This window comes from Rhincodon typus, chromosome 10, assembly GCF_021869965.1.
Source record: "Rhincodon typus isolate 14 chromosome 10, sRhiTyp1.1, whole genome shotgun sequence".
Classification (NCBI taxonomy): domain Eukaryota; kingdom Metazoa; phylum Chordata; class Chondrichthyes; order Orectolobiformes; family Rhincodontidae; genus Rhincodon; species Rhincodon typus.
This window is the reverse complement of record NC_063341.1, coordinates 48,039,027-48,064,318: the sequence shown is the minus strand read 5'-3', so window position 1 is coordinate 48,064,318 and position 25,292 is coordinate 48,039,027. Positions and strand designations below refer to the sequence as shown.

The window sequence follows — 25,292 nt, the reverse complement described above, 5'->3', positions numbered from 1 at the left end:
GATCATTAATTAATCCTATCTCATCACCCAGTATGAAGTCTAGTATAGCCCACTTTCTGATCTCTCCAGAACATGGTGTTCTTTGAAACTTTCTCAAAAACATTCTATGACCTCCTCGTCTGGGCTATCTTTGCCCACCTGACTTTTTTAATGCATACGTAGATTGGAATCTCCCATGATTATTGGAATATTATGTTCCCATTATTTCTTCCTTTATGGCCTACCTAACAAAATGGTTACCGGTAAGGGGCCTAGCTACCACTCTCCTAAGTGACTTTTTCTCTTTATCATTTCTCATCACTATCCAAATTGTTTCCACATCATGTTTTCCTGAACCTATACCACCACTCTCTGGTGGTGACAACATCATTAACTAACAGAGTGTCCTCGTCCTCTTTTTCCTAGATTCCCATCCTTCCTAAATTTTCTGTACCCTTCAATATTCAGGTCCTAATCAATGTCATCCTATGTCTTTGGAATGGCTATAAGATTGTAATTGTTTATTTAATTTACCCTCTCAGTTCATCTGTTTTGTTTCTGATGTTACATGCATTCAGATAGACGATCTTTAGCTTTATCCCTACACTCTTTTCGTAACTTCTAATCTTATCTGTTCATTTACTCTTAGTTTTGTACTTCTATCCCTTCCAGTCATTGTTTGTCTATCATTTCCCATACAAATGCTTTTCTCCGTTGTGAAAAATTGTCACTGGACCCGAAACGGTAACTCTGATTTTTTTTTTCTCCACAGACGCTGCCAGACTTACTGAGCTTTTCAAGCAACTTCTGTTTTTGTTCCCAAATTTGATCCCTTGGCTCCCTTATTGAGCTAACAATTGTCTCTATTTCACTAACTGTGCAGCTCACAAGAATACTGGTCCCAGCATTATTTAAGTGAAATCTGGACCATTGGCACTGATCCTACTTTTCCCTGTATTGGTGCCAGTGCTCCATTAACTGGAACCCGCTTCATCCAAACTAGTTGTTGAGCCACATATTCATCTCTGTAATTTGATTTGCGCTATGCCATTTTGAACATGGCTCAGGTAATAAAGCAGAGATTATGACCTCTATGGTTCTGCTCCTTAATTTGACGCCTTCATGAATTACATTTTCCTAGAGTGGAGGTAGTTATTACGAGGTGGCATAGTTTTAATGTGAGTGGAGGTAGATATAGGGGAGACGTCAGAGGTAGGCTCTTTACTCAGAGAGTGGTCGGGGTGTGGAATGCCGGAGAGGGTAGTGGAGTCGGCCTCATTAGGGGCATTTAAGCGGCTATTAAGACAGGCATATGGATGATAGCGTAAGGTAGGGATGGAGGTGAGATAGACCGTAGGTTTAGGGTAAAAGTTTGGCACAACATCGTGGGCCGATACTGTGCTGTACTGTTCTACGTTGTATGTTCTAAGTACATTCATGAGTTACATGTAATTCAAGGGTGAGAAATCTGGAATTAGTCTCAATGATAGTTTGTTTCAAGGTGGTTTTCTCGCCTAAAATTAGCATCTGTGTGCAGTGAGTAAGGGTGCTTCACTTAGGAAACTTTGATATTAATGAGATTTAAAGCTAATGCTATCTTCATGGTTAAATTCAACACTGAAAATGGCAGTGCAAGGGATGTTCAATGTATGTGAAGTGCGAAATGTGGATCATTATGGAACCACAGGATATCCAAGCTGACACTTTAAAAAAAGGAAAACACTCATTGTTGGGAAATTTAAATTCTGAAGTAAAGGGTCTTGTATTTGAGCAGCAGTTGACCACATGTTTCTGTATCCAAAAGATGAGAAGTATTCTGTCCAGAATATAACCATACATACAAGGTAGTTATGCACATATCTAAAGTTAACTCCATACCACCCCCTGGTCATGGAAGTGGGATACACTTAAGGAGATTGTAAGACCCTTATCGTTTCTTTCACAATAGTACACAGCAGTCTGGTGAAGGATCAATCTTGAGTAAAGAACAAGGTATCCTGCATTTGGAGATTGTGAATGACTGCAGAAGTAGCCAGACTCTAACTGGAATATTTAGTTACTTAGATTCCGTGGAATTGGGAGTTTATTTATGTAGGTCAGAAGAAATAGTAATTGGTAATCACTGATACCAAGACAGTCATTGACAACTACTCAAGGAAAACAAAATCAAAAAGTAACAGCACAAAGCCCATTTTAACAGTCTATTTCCAGCACCTAGAGCAATTGCTGACAAATTTCTTGAGATTTAGGGTTCTCCAAATGTAAACATGAAGCATGATACTGTCACCTTAGTGACCCAGAGACCCAGGCTAATGCTGTGTGGACATGAGTTTAAATCCCACCACAGTTGATGGTGAAATTTGAATCAGAAGCTAGTATAATGTTAACAATGGTAACTATTGTAAACACCCATTTGATTCACTAATCTTCTTTAGGTTAGGAAATCTGCCATCCTCATCTGATCTGGCCTATGTTTAATTCCAGATGTACAGCAATATTTAAACGTGCTCTGAAATGGCCTAACAAGTCACTCAGTTGTATCAAAACCACTACAAGGTCTGAAGAAAGAAATGAACCATCAATCCAGTATTGGCCAAGGCACAGAAAAGAAAACAATACACGTAGCCCTGTCAACCCTGTAAAGTCCTTGTTACGAACACCTCTTGACTTGTGACAAAATTCAGAACTGTCCCATAGACTAGCCAAGCAACAACCTGATAATGTTCGTAAGTTCTGATTCAGTGAGAATGACTACGTGCCAGACACCGCTAGCACCATCCCTGGGTATTTCCTGTCCCACCAACAGACAGATCCAGCAGAGATGGTGGCACGGTTGCAATATGGAGGGAAATGCCTTGCGAGTCCTCAACATTGACTCCAAACATCTAGCAACTCAAGGCTGGACATCCATGAGGAACTGTGGACCAGTAGCAGCAGAACAATACTCCAACACAATCTGCTACCTCATGCCCGAGCATATCACCCACTCAGCTATGACGCCCAAGCTAGGGAATCAACCCTTGTTCAATGAAAGGTGCAGGAAGACATGCCAAGAGCAGCACCAGGCATATGTAAAAATGAGGTGTCAAGCTGGTGAAGCTATAGCGTAGGACTACTGCGAGTTAAACAGAATAATTAGTAGACAATAGAATTTGGTGCTCCCATAATCAACAGATCAGGTCTAAGCTCTGTAGTTCTGCCACATCCAGTCATGAATACTGGTGGACAATAAACAACTTCCTTCATAAATATTCCCACCTCAATAATGAGGGAACACATCAGTGCAATGACAAGGCTGAAGCATTTGCACTTCAGCCAATAGTGCTGAGTGGATTACCTATCTCATCCTCCTCCTGGGGCCCACTCCATCACAAATGACAGTCTTCAGTCCCAGTTCAATTCATTCCATGTGACGTGGAGAAATGGAAAAGGCTCTGGATAGTTTTATTTTATACATCAACGGGATGTGGGCATCACTGGCTAGGCAGCTTTTATTGCCCACCCCTTATTGCCCAGATGGCAGCTAAGAGCCAACCACATTGCTGTGGTCTGGAGTCACATATAGGTCAGACCAGGTGAAGATGGCAGTTTCCTTCCCTGAAGGACGTTAATGAACCAGATGGGCTTTTCCAAAAATCGACCCATGGTCATCATTACACTCTTAATTCCAGATTTTTATTGAATTCAATATAGTTTGAATTCAAATTCCACCGTCTGCCATGGCAGGATTTGAACCCCAGTCCCCAATACATTACCTGGATATCTAAATCAACAGATTAGTGATAATATCACTAGGCCATCATCTCCCATACTGCCCTGGTTATGAGCCTGACATCATTCCAACAATAAAACTGAAGAACAGAAACAGAAGTTGCTGGAAAAGCTCAGCAGGTCTGGCAGCATCTGTGAAGAAAAACATTAACTCTGATTTTTTTCTTCACAGAAGCTGCCAGACTTGCTGAGCTTTTTCAGCAACTTCTGTTTTTGTTCCTGATTTACAGCATCCGCAGTTCTTTCGGGTTTTAAATAGAACCGAAGACTTGTGCTCCAGAACTAGCCACAGCCCTCTTCAAGCTGTTTCAGGACAATTACAACATGAGAAGCTTGAGAATTTTTGGAACATTCTTCCTGGAAAAGTGACAGAAGCAGTGTCCTTGAATATTTTTAAGGCAGAGACAGATAGAGTCTTGTTAAGCAATTGACTGAAAGGTTATTCGGGACAGGTGGAAATGTGAATTTGAGGTTACAATCAAATGCCAAATTTTATCGAACAGTAGAGCAGGCTTGACAGACTGAATGGCCTACACCTATTCCTAATTTGTACGTTTGTATATTCTTATCTACCCAACAATGTAGAAATTGTCTAGGTATATCCTGTGTACAAAAAAAAAAGGACAAATCAATTAAACAATTACCACCCCCTTATCCACTCTCAATCATCAATAAAGTGATAGAAGGCATCAAAGTTATCAAATGGCACTTAATGAACAATAACTTGCTCACTGACACTCTGTTTGGGTTCTGCCAGGGTCACTCACCTCCTGACCTCATTACAGTATTAGTACTAAATGAGATAGCAAGAACTGCAGATGCTAAAGTCAGAGATAAACAGCATGCAGCTGGAGGAACACAGGAGGCCAGGCAGCATCAGAGGAGCAGGAAAGTTGAAGAAGGATCCCAACCCGAAATGTCAACTTTCCTGCTCCTCTGATGCTGCTTGGTCTGCTGTGTTCCTCCAGCTCCGCACTATGTTGTCTCTTAGTACTAAATGAGCTGACTTCTAAGGGAACATAAGGGTGGCTGCCCTTGACATGAAAGCTGCATTTGACTGAGTGTGGCATCAAAGAACCCTGGCAAAACTGGAGTCAATGGGAATCACAGGGAATACTCTGTACTAGGTGCAGTCCTACCTGTATGACTAGTCCTTATCAGCTTGTGGTAAATGGCAACTCCTAAGATTTTCAGAGTGGGACTTTCAATGATGGTAATACCATTGAATGAAATGGAATGATGCTTAGATTCAGCTAATACAAAGAAAGATGGTTATGATTATGGAGATCAAGCATCTCAGCATCACTGCAAGAGTTCCTCAGGGAAGTGGTCCAGGCTCAAACATTTTCAGCTTCTTTATCAATCTTCCCTCCATCATATGGCAGGGGGTAACCATCTTCACTAATGAGTGCACAATGTTAAGTACATCAGCCTATCCTTCGATACTGAAGAAGTCTGTGTCCAAATGCAGAACGATCTGGACAACTCCCAGGCTTGGTGAGTGTTATTCACCACACAATGCTGGGAAATAAAAATCTCCAACAAAGCTGAATCTAAGCATCATTCCGTTTCATTCAATGGTATTACCATCATTGAAAGTCCCACTCTGAAAATCTTAGGAGTTGCCATTTACCACAAGCTGATAAGGACTAGTCATACAAATACTCTGGTTAGATCAGGTCAGAGACTAAGAATCTTGTAGGGAGCAACTAATCTCCTGACTCCCCAAAGCCTGCCCACCGACTACAAAATACAAGTCAGGAGTGTGATGGAATACTGTTCAATTGCCTGGATATGTGCAGCTCCAACAACACAAGAAATTTGACATAATGCAGGACAAAACAGCTGGTATCACATCTAAACATGGAACAGTCACTCCCTACACCACTGACGCACAGTCATCACAGTGTGTCCTATCTACAAGATGCTCTGCAACAACTCATCAAGACTCCTTCAAAAGCATCTTCCAAACCCAGGTCCTCTACCACCTGGAAAAACAAGAGTAACAGATACCTAGGGGCATCACCATTTCCAAACTTCCCTTCAAACCATCCACCATCCGGTTTTAGAAGCATATGAATGGTTCTTCAATGTCACTTGGTCAAAATCCTGGAATTCCCTTCCTAAAGGAATTGTGGTTACCTACAGAACATGTACTACAACAAGTCAAGAAGGTAGCTCACCAATAATTTCTTAAGAGCAACTAGGGATGGGCAATAAATGATGGCCTAGCCAGTGATTCTCATATCCCATAAATTAATTTAAAAAAAACCTTGTCCATTTTTCATATATTGGAGTGTAAAGAAAAGTTAATTATAAGAATTGTGCTTTTAAAAAGTGTGCTCATACATGTTTGAAAATAAGGACACAACTATCCAATTCAGATCACACAAAGACGTTAAGTGAATGAACGAATGAATTGATGAGTTATTGTCACATATATCTAGGGAGATAGAGTGAAATATGTTTGGTCACCACAATCCGGCACCAATTTGAGATTAAAAAAAAATAAAAAGTACATAAACAGAGCTCATCTTCATCAGCCAGGGCCCCAAACGTGGCTCCAGAACTTTTCCAAGGTTCCTGCTCCGGGCACCGATGACGCACCACCACTGAAAGAATCCACGCTCTGGGCTTATTGCAGCCAGGGGCCCCCACTCTGCCACCGCTGCAGCGTTCGTCTGTCACCATTAGTAATCAGTAAAGCAAAAATGCTGGAAACACTGTGCAGATGAGGGAGCATCTATGGATAGATGCAGAGTTACCGTGTCAAGCTGATGGTTTTTCATCAAAATATGAAGACATTGTTGTTGCACCCCTGGGTCATGCTATAATTTAGTTTATTGTTGAACCAAATGACATACTCAAGATGACCTGCTTAAAGCAGTAAGCAGCACTGATGTAATAAAGACCATTTATTTGTTGTAAAATCTGAATTTGTAACAGCTTATCTATGGTATCCTCTCTCTTCAGCCTGTAACTCTCACTGACAAAGTTCACTCCAGTGCAAATAAGAGGGCTCCAGTTCCTGTAAAACTGCAAAGTATTAATGCTTTCATTAGAAAAGAATATAGGAGACATTTGGTGAGAAACATTAATTATTAATCTGAATGAATATTTGATTAGGAACAAGACTAAAATAAAAACAAAAATTACACTCCCTTCTTACCTACATTCACATCTCCTCCAATGTCTCCAGCTTCCTGGTTCTAATTGTATTCTCTTCACTATGAACATTCAGTCAACTAATTGGTCTATACCTTCATTCCTTTGTAGAAGGGTCTCAGTGCTCTGTTTGAAGAGAAACCCTTCGAGATCCCTTCTACCACACCTTCCTCTGCCTGACTGAGTTTGATCTTTTTCTGAGCAACTTCTCTTTCAACTTTCAACTTACTTTAGCCCAAATAAAAATTCTTGTTATGCCTGAGCTTTTTGTAGAACAGGTAGAACATTGATTACTCTACTCCTACTCATTATCTTTTATTTGGACTGTATCAGTTCCACCTCCTGCTTTCACTATGACTCAAAAAATTTCATTGACTCTGTTTCTAACTTTCCATCACCTTCACCTGGTCAATCCCTGACTCTCACCTTCCCTTCCCTAATTCCTCTATATTCATTTCCAGAGATAGACCATCAACTAATATTCACTGCAAAGGCACAGACTCCCATAGCTACCTTAACTACACTTCCTCATACCCATAAGAATTCAATGGCATTGGCCCAGTTTCTCTGGCTCCATCATATCTAATCTGATGATGCAATTTTACACTTCAGGTGTCTGATAATTCTTCCTTTCCCTTCCCAATCCCTCTTGATCACAATAGCCCATTTCCCTTCCTCCTCGCACCCATCAGCCCGTGTTCAATGAATCATCTTATGCGAGTTTCACCTACTCCTGTGTGATGCCACCAAACATCTTTCCCTGCCCACCCCTTACAGCATTCCCAAAGCTCGACATTCTACTCCACTGTTACCCAAACACACACTCACCATCTTTCTGTGCAATTGCAGGAGATTCAACCCTTCTACTTTCACTTCCTCCCTTCTCATCACCCAAAGCTCCAAACACACTATTCCAAATGGAATGGTCATTTCCTTGTACCCTTTTCACTTTATTATACTTTAGTCACTGTTTACAATATTTGGTCATCTACAGTAGGAAGGCCAAACTTAGACTGGGTGACCACTTTACAGAACACCTCTTCAGTCCATAAGCATGACCTCAGGTTTCTCATTGTTTGTCATTTTAGGTCTCCATTGTGCCCTCATTCTGACCATTCAGTCAATGCCCTGCTATAGTGCTGCAGTGAAATTCTATACAAGCTCAAGGAACAGCACCCTGTACCAGTCTATTGCCTTCTGGACTCAACTTTGACAGCTTCATATCACAACATCTGCCTCCATCATGTTCAATGTGTTTTTGTTTCTCATTGGCTCGTTTCTTTATCTCTATGTTGAATTAAGGAGGCTGGCATTACGTTTCATCTGGACACAACTTTTGTTCCTTTACTGCACCTAATATCTTTGGCAAAAAAACAGAAATTGGTGGAAAAGTTCTCAGATTTTATTTACCGTTCTCTTTGACTTATGCACCATGAAGTCTTTCATCAGTTACTCTCTCCTATACTCCATCTTAATACAGACCTAAACTTTTATACTTCCTGTTCCCTCCCCAGTCCCTTCTTCTCACTTAAAACCTCTAACCGTTCTATCTTTCATCTGTTCTGATGAAAGATTATCAACCTAAACATTTACTGGATCCAAAATGTTAACTCTGCTTTCTGTCCACAGATGCTGCCAGGCCTACTGAATTTTTCCAGCAATTTCTGTTTCTGTCTCCGATTTCCAGCATCCATAGTTCTTTGGTTTTTATGTTAAATATTTATGTTGCTTTCTGCCCACAGATGCTGCCTATTTGCTCAGCACTTACAGCATGTTTTGCTATTATTTCAGATTTCCAGCATACGCAGTGTTTAAATGACTCAACAATGGTTTGAATACAATCATTCCTCAACTCCACAGCATGTAACTGTTATACTAAGATTGTAACTGACACAGGTAGGCCAAATAGAATGCAATTTACCTTAAGGGAAACATTTTGCAGAACTTCTCCTCATGAAATTAAAGGGGGTATAAAATCTCTGATAAAGCAGATGGTCAGTAGTGTGACCTGGAGTTGTGGATTGAATTGTCCTGTCTCAGTCCAATCATTAATATTTTACTTAATATGATGAGAAATCTTGTGTTATTAACAACAGACAATTTTTCCTATTCAAATTATATTTTATTACATGTTTCTAAAAGTACAATCATTAGCAACATACAAGATTTGGTTTACATTCATTATCCTGATTTTACTGCCGTAAGAATTAAAATAAAATCTCATACTAACTCAAAATAGACCTAGTTCAAGATGTGAGAAATGTATACGACATGAGTGAACTTACAACATTTAAATTGACACAACTCAGTAAACAATCGATACACAGTTAACAAGCAGGGGTGTTAATTCTAGAACTCAATGAAGCTTAGATTAATTGCACACCTTACAATTCAGTATCACTATTCAATTATAGGTTTTGTTTTCTCACATTATTGGACTGGAAAGTTTCCTTTCGTATAAAAATGAACAATGTACACCCAACTGTATTCCAGCAACTGCTAAGTTTAGTGATTACTTCATCAGGTCTGTAATTTTCCATTAATGGATTGCCCATCAGTGGCTATCTACTAACATCACGTTAAATTATTAACGTAGTGTATAACCATATGCATCGGGGTCATTTTCGAGAGCCCAAGACCTACCATCATCAGGGTTCCTCCTCTCTCGCTGAAGCTGTAGTTTTAATATTTCATCTTCCAGACGTTGGTTCTCAAGTTCCACAGCTAGAAGCTCAGTGTCTAGTGATCTGCGAGGTGACTCATGTTCTGCAATGTGTAAGAATCATAACAGATCCAGTTAAAATGCTTTTGTTTTATTTCTTTGATACAATAATTCCTTCTTCAAGAACAGTCATTTCCCCAAAAATAAAACAACGTGTATTTTCTAGTTCTATGAAGTTGATAAGTTATCGTTACAAACTTTTCTTTTTCTCCTTTGGTGGTCGTGTAGACTTTTCCAGAAGTTGAGCCTCTGCCTGAAGACCATCCATCTGGGCAAGAATAGTAGGATCATTGCCACCATTCTGAAGGTAAACCAGTTTCAGTGCACTGGAAAGAAAGGAAAGGAAAAAACCATAATGCAAAAGTAGACGTTACCTTAATGCAGCATGTTAAGACTCCAATTTCAATCTTGCTAAAATCCCTCAATTTGTACAAGAAAGCAATCCCCTCAAACACCTGGCACTGTATATTTTGCCACCAAATGAGAATTAAGCCCAAGGTAAGGCACTCAGCTAAAACATCATGAATTCTCTTTTCTCATGATAGAAGTTGACTGAACTGTTATTTTCAGTTTTTATTTAAATCATTAATGTTGAATATACAATTAGTAGAATTAAAGACAATGCAGGAGGCATTAAAGTTCTGAAGTTTACACTATCATACACAGCTATCTCTGACACATAGTTAATATGTCACTCTTGGAATTAGATAGTTGTTTTTGTCAGATGCAGACTCGATGAGCAGAAAGGCTTTTTTCTGTGCTTTAGATCTCTAGGACTATAACATTGAGACATACTCATGGCATTATCACTGCATCACAGTGTGTGATATTTGCATATAACAGTTAGCTGTAATAAATGTCAGATGGATCTTTCAATACCACATTACCCATGTCGAGATTCTTTTATTACAGGAGATAAGTTATATGTTACTGCATCAGGTAAAGAGACCCTTCTGGAGGGAAGATGCAGGTCATCTATCAATCAATGTTGCCTCTTTCAAAGCACCTTTCAGAACTTACATATGCTCCCTTTACAAAATAGTTCAGAACTATGCCCTCTGGTTCTTTGAATCCGTTTAAGAGTGGGGACAGTTTCTCCCTATCCACTCGGGCCAGAACCCTCATGATTTTGAAATCTCCCTCAGCCTCCTTCTTTCCAGGAAAAACAGTCCCAACTTCCCTCATCTTTCCTCAAAACTGAAGTGTTTTATTCCTGGAATATTCTTGTCAACCTCTTTTGCACCCCCTCTCCATTCTATTCACATCCCTTGTATAGAGTGGTGCCCAGACTGCACACAGCACTCCAGATGAAATATAATCAGTGACTTATTTCTGTTCATCAGAACCTTCCTGCTCTTGTGCTCTATACCCCTATTTATGAAGTCTACAATACTGCATGTTTTACTCTCAGTCTCTACCTGTACTGCTACCTCTAATGAATTATGTACACATTTATACCTAGGTCTCTCAGCTCCTGCATATCCTGTATTTTATATTGTCTCTCTTTGGACCAAATTATATACCCAGATAGTGGTGGGCCTGTGGAATTCATCACCACCGGAAATAGTTGAAGTCAAAACATTCTGTTTTCAAGGAGGAGGTAGATATAGCTCTTGTGGTTCAAGGGATCAAGGGATATTGGGGAGGTCAGGATTCAGGTATTGATCTCGATGGTCAGCCATGACCATATTGAATGGGGGCACAGGCTTGAGGAGTTAAATAGCCTACTCCTGTTCCTATTTCTTATGTTTCTATGTTACTGTATAATTCTCCACATTGAAATTCATACATCATCTACCCACCCATTCCACCAAAATGTCAATGTTCTTGTGAAGTTCTACATGGTTCTCCTCACAGTTTACAGTTCTCCCAAGTTTTGTATCATCCACAAACTTTGAAATTGTCTCTTGTATACCAAGATCTAGATTATTCATTAATATCAGACAAAGCAAGGATCCCAACACCAAGCACTGGTGAACTCCGCTACAAACCTTCTTCCAGCCTGAAAATGTCCATTATTATTCATTATTCTGTCTTGTCTATCAATTGGCCAATATTGTATCCATGTTGCTACTGTCCCTTGTAATTCATAACCTATCACTTTCCTCACGTGTCTGTGTGGGGCTTGGTATTAAATTTCTCTTGGAAGTCCATATTAACTATATCAAGAGCTTCCCTTCATCATCCCTCCCTATTACCTCTTCAAAAGCTCCAGCAAGATAGTTAGTCATCACATTCCCTGAACAAATCCACACTGACTTTTCCAAATCCATCCACATTTGTCATAGGACTATTAATTCTATCCTGAATAATTTCTGGAAATTTCCCCACTTCTGACGTTAAACTGACTAGTCTGTAATTGTGGGGCCGATCTTTTTTTGAACCTTACAACCTTTCTTGAACAAGTGTGTAATGTTTGCAATTCTCCAGTTCTCCAGCATCACCCCTGAAACTAAGGAAGATTGAAAGATTGTTGCCAGTGCCTCTGCCTTTTCCACTCTCACTTCTTTCAATACCCATGGATGCATCTGACCCAGTCCTGGGAGCTAATCAACTTTTAAGTACTAACAACTTATCAAGTACCTTCTTCTTACCAAGTTTAAACCTTCCAAGTGATTGGGTTTCCTCCTCTGTCATGGTGATCTGGGCAGCATTTGGCTTGTTGGTAAAGACAAATGCAAAGTATTAACTTAACACCTAAATGTATATCCCTTTTCTGTTTCTAACTCCTCATTTTACCAAACTTTTTTTTATTGCTGTGCTTTTAAAAAAACTTGGTGATGTCCTTTAATGTTAGCTGCCAGTCATTTTTCATAAAGTTACTTTGCATCTTGTATTGCCGTTTCATTCACTAGCAAATTTTCCATTTTCATCTTGCTTCTCAACAGCACTCACTCATAGTCAGAAGTCACACAACACCAGGTTATAGTCCAACAGGTTTATTTAAAATCACAAGCTTTCAGAGCACTGCTCCTTTGACAGGTCACCTCTGTCCACCCCAGTCTGACACCAGCACCTCCACATCATTTACCCATACAGACACATGTTCTTCTTTAACTTTTTCTTCCACTATTTTCTATATTTCTCTATAATTACTGTCATAACATCATTGAATGTCAGCATATTATATATCTGATGCTTGGCATTGCTGTGATAAATGGAAGAAAATTTTAAGAAATTATTGAAATATTTTGAAAGTTGGTTGAGCTTTCCAGCAGCAAGTCAGGCAGACAGTTCTACTGTACTGTTTGAATTATTTCCTTTGTCCATCCACACTATTCTGAATGGTGAAAATTCTGCTGAGATTTTGTCCAAAAAATGTAAATTTGATTGAACCTTACTATCAGACGTCTGATATGGAGGTCCAATAGGTGCTAAATCCACCAAACTAACTTTCCATCTGAGCAAATAATCATAGGAATATAGGAACAGGAGTAGACCATTCAGCCCATCCCAATTAAGGGTAAGTATACATCGGGGTGGGATGCTGATTCACAGAAATATAGAATCCTTACAGTGTGGAAGGAGGCATTAGGCCCATCAAGTCTACATTGACACTCAAAAGAGCATCCCACCTCGAACCAACATCCAACCCTATCCTTGTAACCCTGCATTTCCCATAGCTAATCTACCTCGGCTGCACATCCCTGGATACTGTGAGCAATTTGGCATGGCTAATCCACCTAATTTACACATCTTTGGACTGTGGGAGGAAACCCACTCAGATAATGTGCAAACAGACAGTCACCCTCGGGTGGAATCAAACCCAGATCCCTGGCGCTTTGAGGCAGTGATGCTAACCGCTGAGCCAGTGTGCCAGCCCGTTTATTGACACAGGTTGCTTAAAGTTAATAAAGCTCAATATTAAGTCCAGACTTTCTGTAGGCAGTCAAATTTTGAACACTTTCTCTCTCAAAGACACACAGTTGCCAGCGAACAGTAAACTATTTCATGGATTGAAAATTCTTAAGAATATTATTTTAAGAACGATCGCTACTTTTATTTCATGTTAGAGATTGAGGTCTTCAAAATGCTAACAAGGCATGAATGAAATAAACTAATTGTAAAGCAAGGCACCAACTCCTACTTTATGATTAGAAATTGTAGGGTTTTTATTGCTGATAAAATATTTCTGATCAGGTGTGATGTTAAATCATAACTCAAGCTATGACAAAATAAAAATGAATCAAGAAGTATTAGGTCAACACATTGTTGACATAGCATAGTCCCATAATAAAAATGTGAATTAGATTCAGTTTAGACACAATTTTGTTATTTCTCAGCTGGTAAACATATTGTATTTGATGTATTTTTTTAAGTATAGTTTTCTCACCCTATTTCAGTTGATAGGCTGTCACCACTGGCAAATGATACAAAATTAAGTGGCATTTTGTCTTCCTTTCTCTCTGCGGGAGAATTGTCTACAACATGGACTGAATCCTGCTTGACACTAGGACAAGGAAACAAGTAGGTGGAATTATATATAATTTACAACACTGAGTCAAAACATTTATATTACTCTTGTCAAAATAACAATGGTTAGACTGATTGTGCAAGAAATTGAAATACAAGCATAAACTCTTGCCAGACATATCCGGTGGGTGGTAGTGGAATATTAGTAATGTAATCCGGTGTTAATGGATTAGTTGTGGGCCTGTAACTCAGAATTGCAGGTTATTGCTCTGGGGACAGGGAGACAAATCCCACCATGGCAGATTTGAATGCCATAAAATAAATCTGGAATAAAACGCTATGCTAATGGTGACCATGTCACCACTGTTGATTGTTGTAAAAACCCATTTGGTTCACTAATGTCCTCTGGGGAAAGAAATCTGCCATTCTCACCTGGTCTGGCCTGTAACATGACTTCAGAATCAATCACAATGTTGAGTTTGAACTATTCTGTGAAATGGCTCATCAAACCACTAAAAACGTCTGACCATTGACCCCATAGCAAGTGAATTAAAATGTAAAGTAAGTATTGAGGCTCGAGCGAGTATTCTTTTATGTTAGTGTCTTCTGGTTGATTATTCTATGTTTATTTATATACCTACGTGGATTCCACCTGCAGCAATTCAATTTGCTCTCGAAGTGCATCTAAAGCACGTTGATTCTTCTCTTCCTGCGTCTTAAGTTCCAGCAACATTTGTTCAATATGGGCTGTGAAGTGTTCTTTAGATGAAAGCTCTTCCAGCCGCTGATGAATTTCTTATAAAAATAAAGAAGTCGTCCAGTGATCCTTAAAATATTGAACTGCTATCTAAGAATATGAAACAATCAACCTGAGACATCATCAATAAACTGCATTTTGGCCATAATGTTACAGACTCAGTTCCAGGGCACTATATTAGGAGCATAAATTGGAGAATCAGACCAGACATAAACAGGTTTGATTCACAGCACTCAAATATTTTCTAATCATTCAAATCAGCAGCCTGGAGGCTGGCAGCACTGTGAATCAGACACACTAACCAGTAGGTTCTGGTGAGTAAGACTTGGTATCAGCAGCAGAATTTCCAAGTTTTTAAAATGATGGCCTTCAAATTAATGGAGAGAGGAAGGAAGAGGTTGAATATGGTGGACGAATCCAGTGTGCTTGGGGACGTGGAAGTCAGGTCAAACTTAAAAGGTGGGCTTCTTGATCATTGGATCTGATGCTGACCTGTTGCCTGCTAACTTTAGACATGGTGCAAGAGCAGAATGTTGGGACTGGGTGCAGGGTCTGGAGACAGAGATCATCAAGGCTGGAGATGGGGGAAGATCAAAGCCATGGGAGTCCAAAGGATTATTTGTTCATACTAGCTCACAAAGAATGCTGGAGAAGGCACTGAAACCTGTGGAGCTGGGAGCCCTCACCTGCCTTTCTATGCTCGTGTCTTCAAATAAACCGTTGGACAATAAGCTGGTGTTGTGATTTTCGACCTTGTCCACTCCAATCCAACACTGGCACTTCCATATCATTTCTATGCAGCAGGTCATTTTAAATCAGGTTCCCACTTACATGTGGTATCTCAAGTTAATATGTTAAACAAGAACACAGACTCCCTACAGTGTGGAAGCAGGCCCTTTGGCCCAACAAGTCCACAACGACCCTTGGAGCATCCCACCCAGACACATCCCCTTATAACGCACCTATGCTATACATCCCTGAACACTACGGGTAATTTAGCATGGCCAATCCATCTAGCCTGCACATCTTTGGACTGTGGGAGGAAACTGGAGCACCCAGAGGAAACCCACGCAGACACGGGGAGAATGTACAAACTCCACACAGACAGTCGCCCGAGGGTGGAATTGAACCCGGGTCCCTAGAGCTGAGAGACAGCAGTGCTAACCACTGAGCCACTGTGTTAATCATGCTTGTCACCTTTCCATGGCAGCAAACGCAGATATCACTAAGCTTACTGCTACTAAAACAGCTTTGAGTGGGAGTACATTTGAAATGATAGATTCTCCCATCCTCAAAAACCTTTCATGCGATGTAATATTGCAGCCTGGATATCCATACAGTCAGTAATTATAATGCACGGGTCCATACATAAAAGAAGGGGTTTACGTGCATGAGAGAAATGGGAATAAAGGGATTCTGGGGCAGGTGTAGAAGAGGTCATTTGTGTGGTTGAAGGCTCTTGGAGTCTAAACACCAGCAGTGACCACTTGGACTAGAAGATTCTACAATTCACATTGACACAGCAACGTAATAGGTGCAAATTCATGCATTAATATTTATTTCAGAATTTAACTTCAGTTATTTGAATGATTAATATTAAGAGATCGCCTATAGTAATGTTTGTGGTAAATCAGATTGAATTGTTACTTTACACATTTAAGACCATTATGGCACATTGCACCATAAATATCCGCTGCTTCTCAATGACCTTACACCAGGTCCATTTATTCCCATGCCTGCTGACTTACATTGACTCTTACTTCCCCAACTTCAAGCCAATCCTTAAAATTCACTCTGGTTAAGTGGATGGGGTCATTCCTGGCACAAAGGACAAGGGCAGCAGATACGTAGGAGCACCAATTGATCGCCATCCTGACTTCCTGGGTTAAAATCCTGTAACTCCATCCTGAACAGCACTTCGGGATCTCCTGCACCAAACAGACAGCAGCGGTTCGAGAAAGCAGCTTACCATCACTTTCTCAAGGGCAGTTTGGGATGCTGGCATGACTAGCAATGTCCACATCCCATGAATGAATAAAAAGAAATCCCTCAGTCGTGATGAAATTCAAATCTGAGGAGCTGGCAGCAGTAGAACTGAGAGAGGAGCAGTGGGCTGCAGCATTGTTCCACAGGATGATTTGAGGGATTTTGAAATAGAGATAAAACAACACAAGTAAGCAACACAAACAAAAACAGAAGTTGCTGACAAAGCTCAGCAGGTCTGGCAGCATCTGAGAAGAAAAATCGAGTTAACGTTTCAGGTCCAGTGATCCCTCCGCAGAACACTAAGGAACACTATCATTATGCTCACAGGACTCTTCCCGAAGTTCTATCGTGGTAGTTATTTGGCGTTAGCAAGAACGGTAATTGTACGGGGAGGTTGCAAATAAGAAATGGCTTTTACCTTAAACAAGCTACTTTGAGAACATAGAATTATACAGAACAGGAATGGGCCCTTTGGCCCACGATGTCATGCCAAACATGACGCCAAATGAAACTAATTCCGTCCGCCTGCCATTGGTCTATATCCCTCCATTCCTTGTATATTCATGTGCTTATCTAAAAGCCCCTTAAATGCCTCTATTGTATCTGCCTCCACAACCACCCCTGGCACTGCATTCCAGACTCCTAGCACGCTGTGTAAAAAAACTTGTCCCCCACGTCTCATTTGAACTTTCCCCCTTTAACTTTAAATGCATGCCCCCTAGTATTAGGCATTTCAACTCTGGGGAAAAATATTCTGACTGTAAACCCTATTTATGCATCTCATAATTTTATAGACTTCTATCAAGTCTCCCCTCAGCCTCCGCCACTCAAGAGAAAACAACCAGAGTTTTTCTAGCCTCTCCTTATAGCTCATACTCTCTAATCCAGGGAACATCCTGATAAACCTCTTCTGCACCCTCTCCAAAGCCTCCACATCCTCCCTGCAATGTGGCGACCAGATGGTGAGATTTCTCAGGGATGTCCATTGAGACACTGTTGAAACCCTAATCCTTGAGCTGTTCATTTTTGTTTTTTTTTTAAAAAGAGTGATGTTGCTGCACCATCCACAGTCCAGTTACAGTTTAAACTGCTAGGACACTAATGAGCAGTGGCAATCAGATTCAGATTGCCATTCTGCTCCTTGTTTTTTCAGACGTGAATACAGTGCTCCGTATTTTTAGCCAGGAATTCAGATACAGGCTCCTTCAGAAAAGCAGAGCGTACCTTAAGTCAAACAATCCTTTAGCGGCGCAGGATAATTGGGAGAAGCCAAATAAGTCCCCTTTGGCAGCATTCAGTTGCCATTTTCTGAGATTTAAATCCAGCAGCAAAGCTGCACTTTGACAGCTGCTGAGAAAGGATAAGTCCTTATGGTAAGGATGGGGTTAGGGTGGCGATTGGTTAAGGGCTAAGAGGCCAGGTGGGCAGGGTCGGTGGGTGGGGTCAGATGAGGGGGGCATAGGTGTGTCAGTGGGGAAGGGGATGTCAGTGCTGGGGTGGGGAGGGGACAGGATAGGGTGGGCTGTGTAGTGGGTCCAGTGAGAGAGTGTCTGGTCTGGCAAGTAGGGAGGAGTTGCAGGATGTCAGGGTCAGCAGGGGAGAGGGGCGGGGTCCACCCCAGGGAGAGGGGCCTGTTTTGGCTGATGGGTGATTGAAACTGGTCCAGAGGCAGTGGGGAGGAGGGTGTCAAAGCCAGTGGGTGGGAGGGGGTTCAGAGCCACTGGCAGGGGATTGGGTTGCCAGCCTTGGTTTGGAGGGGAGGTTTGCCAGGAGAGATGTATTGGGTCTGAAGGAGTGGAATCATGTTGGGTTGGGAAGGTGCCCAGTCAGGGGAGTGTGGTTATCAGGGGCCTGGTGGGAAAGGCAGGGGCAGGATGTTATAAAGGATCAGCAGAGGTGTAGTTGGGCGAGAACAGCATGCTGAATTGGAAGACCAGCTTAATAATAATCCAGGAACTGAACTAGGATTTTAATCATGTCACCTTTCCAGGAAAACTACAGAAGAAGTCTCCAAACTCTCCACCTTTAATGGATTATTTTGATGGGTTTCAGACATGGGGGGAATTGCCTGTTTGAATTATCAGTTTCCAGTTCAACTCCCACAGAATTCACTCCAACCAGAACTCCGCCAGTTTTCTTCAGCTGCTCTAATTCCTATTGGACCATTGGAATATCCAAATCATTATCCTGTCTCCAGGCAGAAGAACCAGGAAACAAGGCTTTCATTCACAGCAGCAACCCACAAGGTTAACATATTGGTCTGCAAACCATTGTCCCTTACCCTCTTATAAATGGAACATCCAAAATTTCAATCAAATAGCCACAAAGGGTGGCACTGATCAGAGAGTGAAGATTTTGAGATATGCTGATTACCAATTAATTAGATAATCAAGAACTGAGTAAGCTACAGAACAGGGCTGACTGGAGAACTATGTTAAACCTGAAAAGCTGGTCAAATCTGGGCTTACAAATGAAAATGGTGTGCCACAGTCTGGATGCCTAAAAGGCTTTCTATTATAGCTCTGTGATAATTAAAGTGCTGACATGGATTTTAATTTTCATTGTATTTTCAATGTTAAGAGATATCAAACGAGACTGAAATAAATAACAAAGAGTACAGTGTACATAAGGCATATATAAGGTTTAACATAAAGCTACACAATAGAGAGAAAAATAATTGTAACTATCACAGTCTTTCTACATTGCCTTAGAATACTGGCTAAGATAATTTTCACCCAATTTCAATCAAGAATTTGATTATCTTTATTGAATTTTCCAAACAATTTAGCAAGAGCAGCTATTGGAGGATGAGTTGAACCGTTTTATGTTAAGCGCAACATTTAAGCAGTAACTTTAAACCCCTTAAATCACAGCAAACATTTAACACATACACACACCCCTACCACACCATGAGCTCAGTCCAGTGCCAGTGAAGTTTAAAACTCAAACCCAAAATCAGTTTATTGATTGAGCAGTACATTTGTGAATAGGAAAACAATTGTGTTGTTCTAAAAGTCACAGAGTCATACAGCATGGAAACAGACCCTTCAGTCCAACCAGTCCATGCTGGCCGTACTCTTAAACTAAACTAGTCCCACCTGCCTGCACTTGGCTCATATCCCTCCAAACCCTTCTGGTTCATGTACTTATCCAAACGTCTTTTAAACATTGTAACTGTACTTGCATCAACCACTTCCTTGGAAGTTCATTCCACATATAAACCACTTTCTGTGTAAAACAGTCGACCCTCATGTCCTTTTTAAATCCTTCTCTTCTCACCTTAAAAATATGTCCCCTAGTCTTGAAATCCCCCACCATAGGGAAAAAAACTTTTGCCATTCACCTTATCTCTGCCCCTCATGATTTTATAAACCTGTATAAGGTCACCCTGCAACTTCCTATGCTCCAGTGAGAAAAGTCTCAGCCTCTCCAGATAGCTCAAACCTTCCATTCCTGGCAACATCCAGGGTAAATTTTTTCTCAACCCTCTCCAGCTTAATAATGTCCTTCCTGTAACAGGGCATCCAGAACTGGACGCAGTACTCCAGAAGAGGCTCCACCAACATTCTGTATGACCTCATCAGGAGGTCCCAACTCCTATACTCAAAAGTCTGAGCAATGTTAAGTAAACAAAGTAACATACATTGTACTGAAGGCAAAGTCTCTATTGCTCCCAAACAGAAAACAGGATGCTACACAACTTCCTACCATCTCTTTGCTGCTCCAAATCCTTGTTTCGAGCTTTAATATCTGCAAGTTGTCGACCATGCACCTCTGCTATTTCTCGCATCCGTTCCTGGTGTTCCCAGTCCCTCTGGACTAGAGGGCTCATCTTGTGCTGTGCAATATTGGTGAGTTTATATCAGTGTTACATGCATTGACAGATCTTAAAAACTACTTTTGGAAGTGAACATACAGTTGAATGTGCAAATCAATAACACATTTTCTTCCAGTTTCATACAACCTGAAATAATTGGCCACGGTACAGGTCTTTGGACTCCAGTTTAAATTTGCAAATAAAGCGTAGGAATTAATTTGTAAACCAGCCACTAGTTTGAGATCATTCAGTAGTTCTGATAGGGAGTCCAGACCCAGGGGTTAATGTCTAAGGATATGAGATAAACCACTTAGGATTGAGAGGAGAAGCAATTTCTTCACCCAGAGAGTGGTGAGCCTGTGAGATTGGCTACCACAGAAAGGCCAAAATATTATATGATTTCAAGAGGAAGGTGGACAAAACATTTGGAACTAAAGGGATTGAAAGATTTTGGGCAAAGTGGGAACAAACTACTGAGTTGGATGATCATCCATGATCATAACAAATAGAAAAGCAGGCTCAAAAGGGCCAAATGGTCTACTTATGCTCCTGTTTTCTATGTTTCTTTGCTTCAAATCCTTCCTCAAAATGCTTCCTGTGCATTTCCCTCTGCTCTTTTTGCTAAGTACTGCCTTATTGGTCATCTTACTTTCCCCTTCAAAGTCCCTGCAATGTCTTGAATCCAGCTTTCCCATATCTGTCGGTATCAATCTGTCCAATCCGTTTCTGTATTAAGTGATGGAAAAGGCCTGATCTGTTAGTGGGTGAAGGAAGTAAGGTTTGTGATGGTGATGTGGATTAGGATTTGTTTTCTGCTCAGTGGGGATGTGATCACAGTCTCTATTCACTTTACAGTAGATGGTTTTGTTACCTGCTTTCCCATAATTTTACAGTTTTTTTTTGTAATTCCTTCACTGTTCAGCTGTCATGACATGCAAACTGCCTTCATTGACCGATTTATAGAGTGTGCTATCGGTTTTCACTGCACATTATTTTCCTTTTATTCATTTACCTGTTTCTTGCAAAAATGCAACAGACATTTTCCAATTAAATTACAATTTCAAGAGTACTGATTGTGTTGCTTGGGCTGTCGCATCATGCTAGCTGATGTCCTTTTAGCCACATTTTATTTATTTATACAGAACTTCTAGAATTGCTCAAGTTTTCAAGTTTTACTCCATAGGTTTAGAAAGTGTTGCTTGCTTATGTTCAGGTCGAATGGGCTATTTTAAAATATTCGAAGAAAATACCGTGCCTCTTTGTTACCTAACATTTGGGGCCTCACTGTTTATTGTCATGAATATGGAAAGCTGATGTCCTGTGGTTATGAGTGGATAGAAACTTAAATTGATCTCAAACAGACTAAATAAAGTGAATACGACGAGCTTCATTATGCAGAGATCTGTTAGATTTGGCATTTAGAGAAAATTATGAAAAAAATCATTGCAATATCGAAGAAAACGTGGATTAGTATCGAAGTGGGGAAGATACATGGAGATGACACTCAAAGTGTATCGTCAGGATTACCTTTAGATTGCTTCAAGAGTTAGCAAAAGGTTGATTAGTCTCCTTCTTAACTGAAAACTTTGTTGGCCCATGTTATGCACAGGCAAGTACAAGAAAAATGCTGTGTCTTTGGAAGTGGTGTTTAATTGCAGATAATAAGAACAGTAAATTAAAATTGCAATCGTATAATTATGGTAATGTGGTAAGTAACTAACCAGTTAAATTATATGTGTTCACATACCTCTCCTTGCCAGGACCTGTATGTGGGCAGGTTTTCTTCAATTGACATCCTCAACTTGTGAAACTAAAATGCACATAAAAATAACCAATGCGTCAGAATGTAATGTACAAATCACTTATGGTATGTACGCATTGTGGCCAAGCTAGCATTTATTGCTCTAGTTGCCCTTCAGAAGGTGGTGGTGAGCTACTGTTTTGAACCACTGCAGTCCATGTGCTGTAGGTAGATGTACAGAGTTGTGAGATAGGGACGGCTAGGAAGTGGACCCATCAACACACAAGGAAGGGCAATATATTTCCAGGTCAGAATGTTGAGTGTCTTGGAGGGGAACTTGCAGATGGTAGGGTTCCTATGTATCCCCTGCCCTTCTCCTTCTAAACGGTAATGCCTGTGGCTTTGGAAGATAGTGTCTAAGGAGCCTCAGTGAATTCCTGCAGAATATCATAAATGGTACATATTGCCACAACTGAGCATCAGTGGTGGAGGGAGTGGATGTTTACTGCCTGCTTAGTAAAAAACATTTTAATTTTTTACTAAATAGATCATTGTACATGTTTGAAATCTTGAATCAAAAAGGGAAATCCTGGAAACACGGACACTGACTGAACTCTTGCGTGTTTCCAGTATTTATTCAAAACAACATGACAGACATTTGGACAGGTACAGGGATAGGAAAGGTTTAGGGAGATATGGGCCAAATGCAGGCAAATAGGTCAAGTTCAGTTTACAAAACCTGGCCAGCATGGACGAGTTGGGCTGACGGGCCTGTTTCTGTGTTGTATGACTCTATGACTCTATAACAAATTATTTTTTCTTCCTGAAGCTCTTTCTTTTTCCAGCTTACAAAAACGCTGATTTTTTCCAATCCATCACTAATGTGATCATTGTTCTGATGCAAACTTAACAGTGAATACCAGCACATCCCATCCTAAGGGATATAATACCAAAGCAAGGCACAATTCCTTCTGGGCCTACCATCTGCATACTTGCAGTCGAATAGGGAAGCTGGGGTGGTGCTGGTTGTTGGTAATTGTATAACAAACAGGATAATGAAATCTAGCCAATTTATTCCTTCCTAACAAAGCTACAACTTGCATGTAGAGGTCAATTATTTCAACACAAAGCCATGACTAAGCCTTTGTCTTCTCTTGTTTGCTAGACTCAGGTATGCAGTGAATAAACTCACAGCTCTCTCGGGCACTAGAGTGGTAGTGTATTTCAGTTTTGGACAAGGTTGAAGTTTCTTTACCTTTTAACCATATTTCTGATTGATGTCAGTTAGCACAGTTGGCTGGACAGCTGTTTTGCAATGCAGAATGATGCTCATAGCATGGGCTCAACACCTGCACCAGCATGGGTTACCATGAAAGACTCTCCATTGCAACCTCTCCCCTCTTCTGAGGCGTGATGACCCTCAGGTTAAACCATCACAAGTCATTGCTCTAGTGAGAGAGCGACTATATGGTCTGGTATGACTATGACAACTTGTATTTCTGATTGTGATAACACAGTGTGGAGCTGGAGGAACACAGCAGGCCAGGCAGCATCAGAGGAGCAGGAAAGCTGACGTTTCGGGTTGGGACCCTTCTTCAGAAATTTCTGACTGGTCCGGTTGAAAAGGAACAAGATTGGTTGGAGTCACATCGTCCCAATAACTCCTAAGAAATGACCAATCAAAAGCTGACTTTCTACACAATTGTCAATATCTGAATGCCTGCCACACTTACAAGGCAATTGTCCTCCTGTAAACTGAGAGACACAAATGTCTATTCTACAAAGTTTCTGAAATATTTCCAAAGTGTTACTTGCAATGCCATCAATCACGCCCTACTCACACTCATTGTATAAAACTCTAATGGATTAAAGTCTAATAGGGGTAAAGATCAATAAGCCCCCTGGGATGCATCCTACAATATTAAAGGAAGCAGCTACAGAGATAGTGGATAATGGTAGTAATGTTCCAGGAACCTTTAAATTTTGGAAAAAGTTCCAGGGAGTGGGAAAACTGCCAATATGACACCTTTATCTACAAAGGGAAGGAGACAATAATATGTAACTATAGGCCAGTTAGCTCAATATCTGTCATGAGGAAAATATAAAGCCCATTATAAAGGATGTAATAGTAGTGCATTCAGAAATACGTAAAATAACCATGCGTGGTTAAAATGGCTTCATGAAGGGGAAATCCTGCCTGACAAATTTACTTGAATTTTTTGAGGAGGTAACAAGCAAGATAGACAAATGGGAAGTAGTCGATATGATGTATTTCGATTTTCAGAAGACATTTGATAAGGCACCACACATTTAAAATGTGCTACTTAAGGTTAGAGTCCATGGTTTTGGAGGTAGTTTATTAGCATTGACAGAGGATTGTCTAACAAACAGAAGACAGTGCTTTGGGATAAGGGGGCCTTTTCAGTGGCCTGCCAAAGGGTTCAGTGCTGGGGCCACAATTATTTACAAAATATATTAATGACTTAGATAAGGAAAGCCTAGCTTCCAAGGTCAGCGGGTAACAGGGAAGGCAAATGGAAGATTGGGCTTTACTTCAAAAGGGAATTAAGTATTAGGGAAGTTCTACTAAAATTATACGAGGTAATAGTCTGATTGAAATATTGAGTAGTTTTGAACCACTTATTTAAGGGAAGATGTTTTGGCGTTGGGCAGTTCAGAGAAGATTCACTAGGCGGATATCAGTTATGGAGGAATCATCATATGAGGAGAGATTGAGTAGATTGTACTCTTTGGAATGTAGAAAATGAGAGACAACGTTATTGAAACATACAAGATTCCTAGGCTGATGCAGAAAGGTTGTTTCCCCATATGGGAGAATTTAGAACTAGAGGGAATAATATCAGAATAAAGTGTCACATATTTAAAACAGAGATGAGGGAGAGTTTCTCCTCTCGGGAGGGGGGGGGGGGGGGGGGGGGGG

The 25,292-nt window shown here is 40.6% G+C and overlaps 1 protein-coding gene across 1 annotated transcript in view; it reads right to left on the bottom strand.

Annotated features, from left to right (window-relative positions):
* ccdc17 (coiled-coil domain containing 17) overlaps positions 1-25,292 on the bottom strand; it is a 62,925-nt gene that overhangs the window by 13,884 nt on the left and 23,749 nt on the right. The window contains exons 4-9 of the mRNA XM_048602104.1: positions 22,358-22,420; positions 20,502-20,631; positions 14,692-14,845; positions 13,971-14,087; positions 9,836-9,963; positions 9,559-9,681 (exon numbers count right to left, since the gene is read on the bottom strand). Of these exons, the coding sequence (XP_048458061.1) occupies positions 9,559-9,681; positions 9,836-9,963; positions 13,971-14,087; positions 14,692-14,845; positions 20,502-20,631; positions 22,358-22,420 (715 nt within the window). The remainder of the gene's footprint in view (positions 1-9,558; positions 9,682-9,835; positions 9,964-13,970; positions 14,088-14,691; positions 14,846-20,501; positions 20,632-22,357; positions 22,421-25,292) is intronic.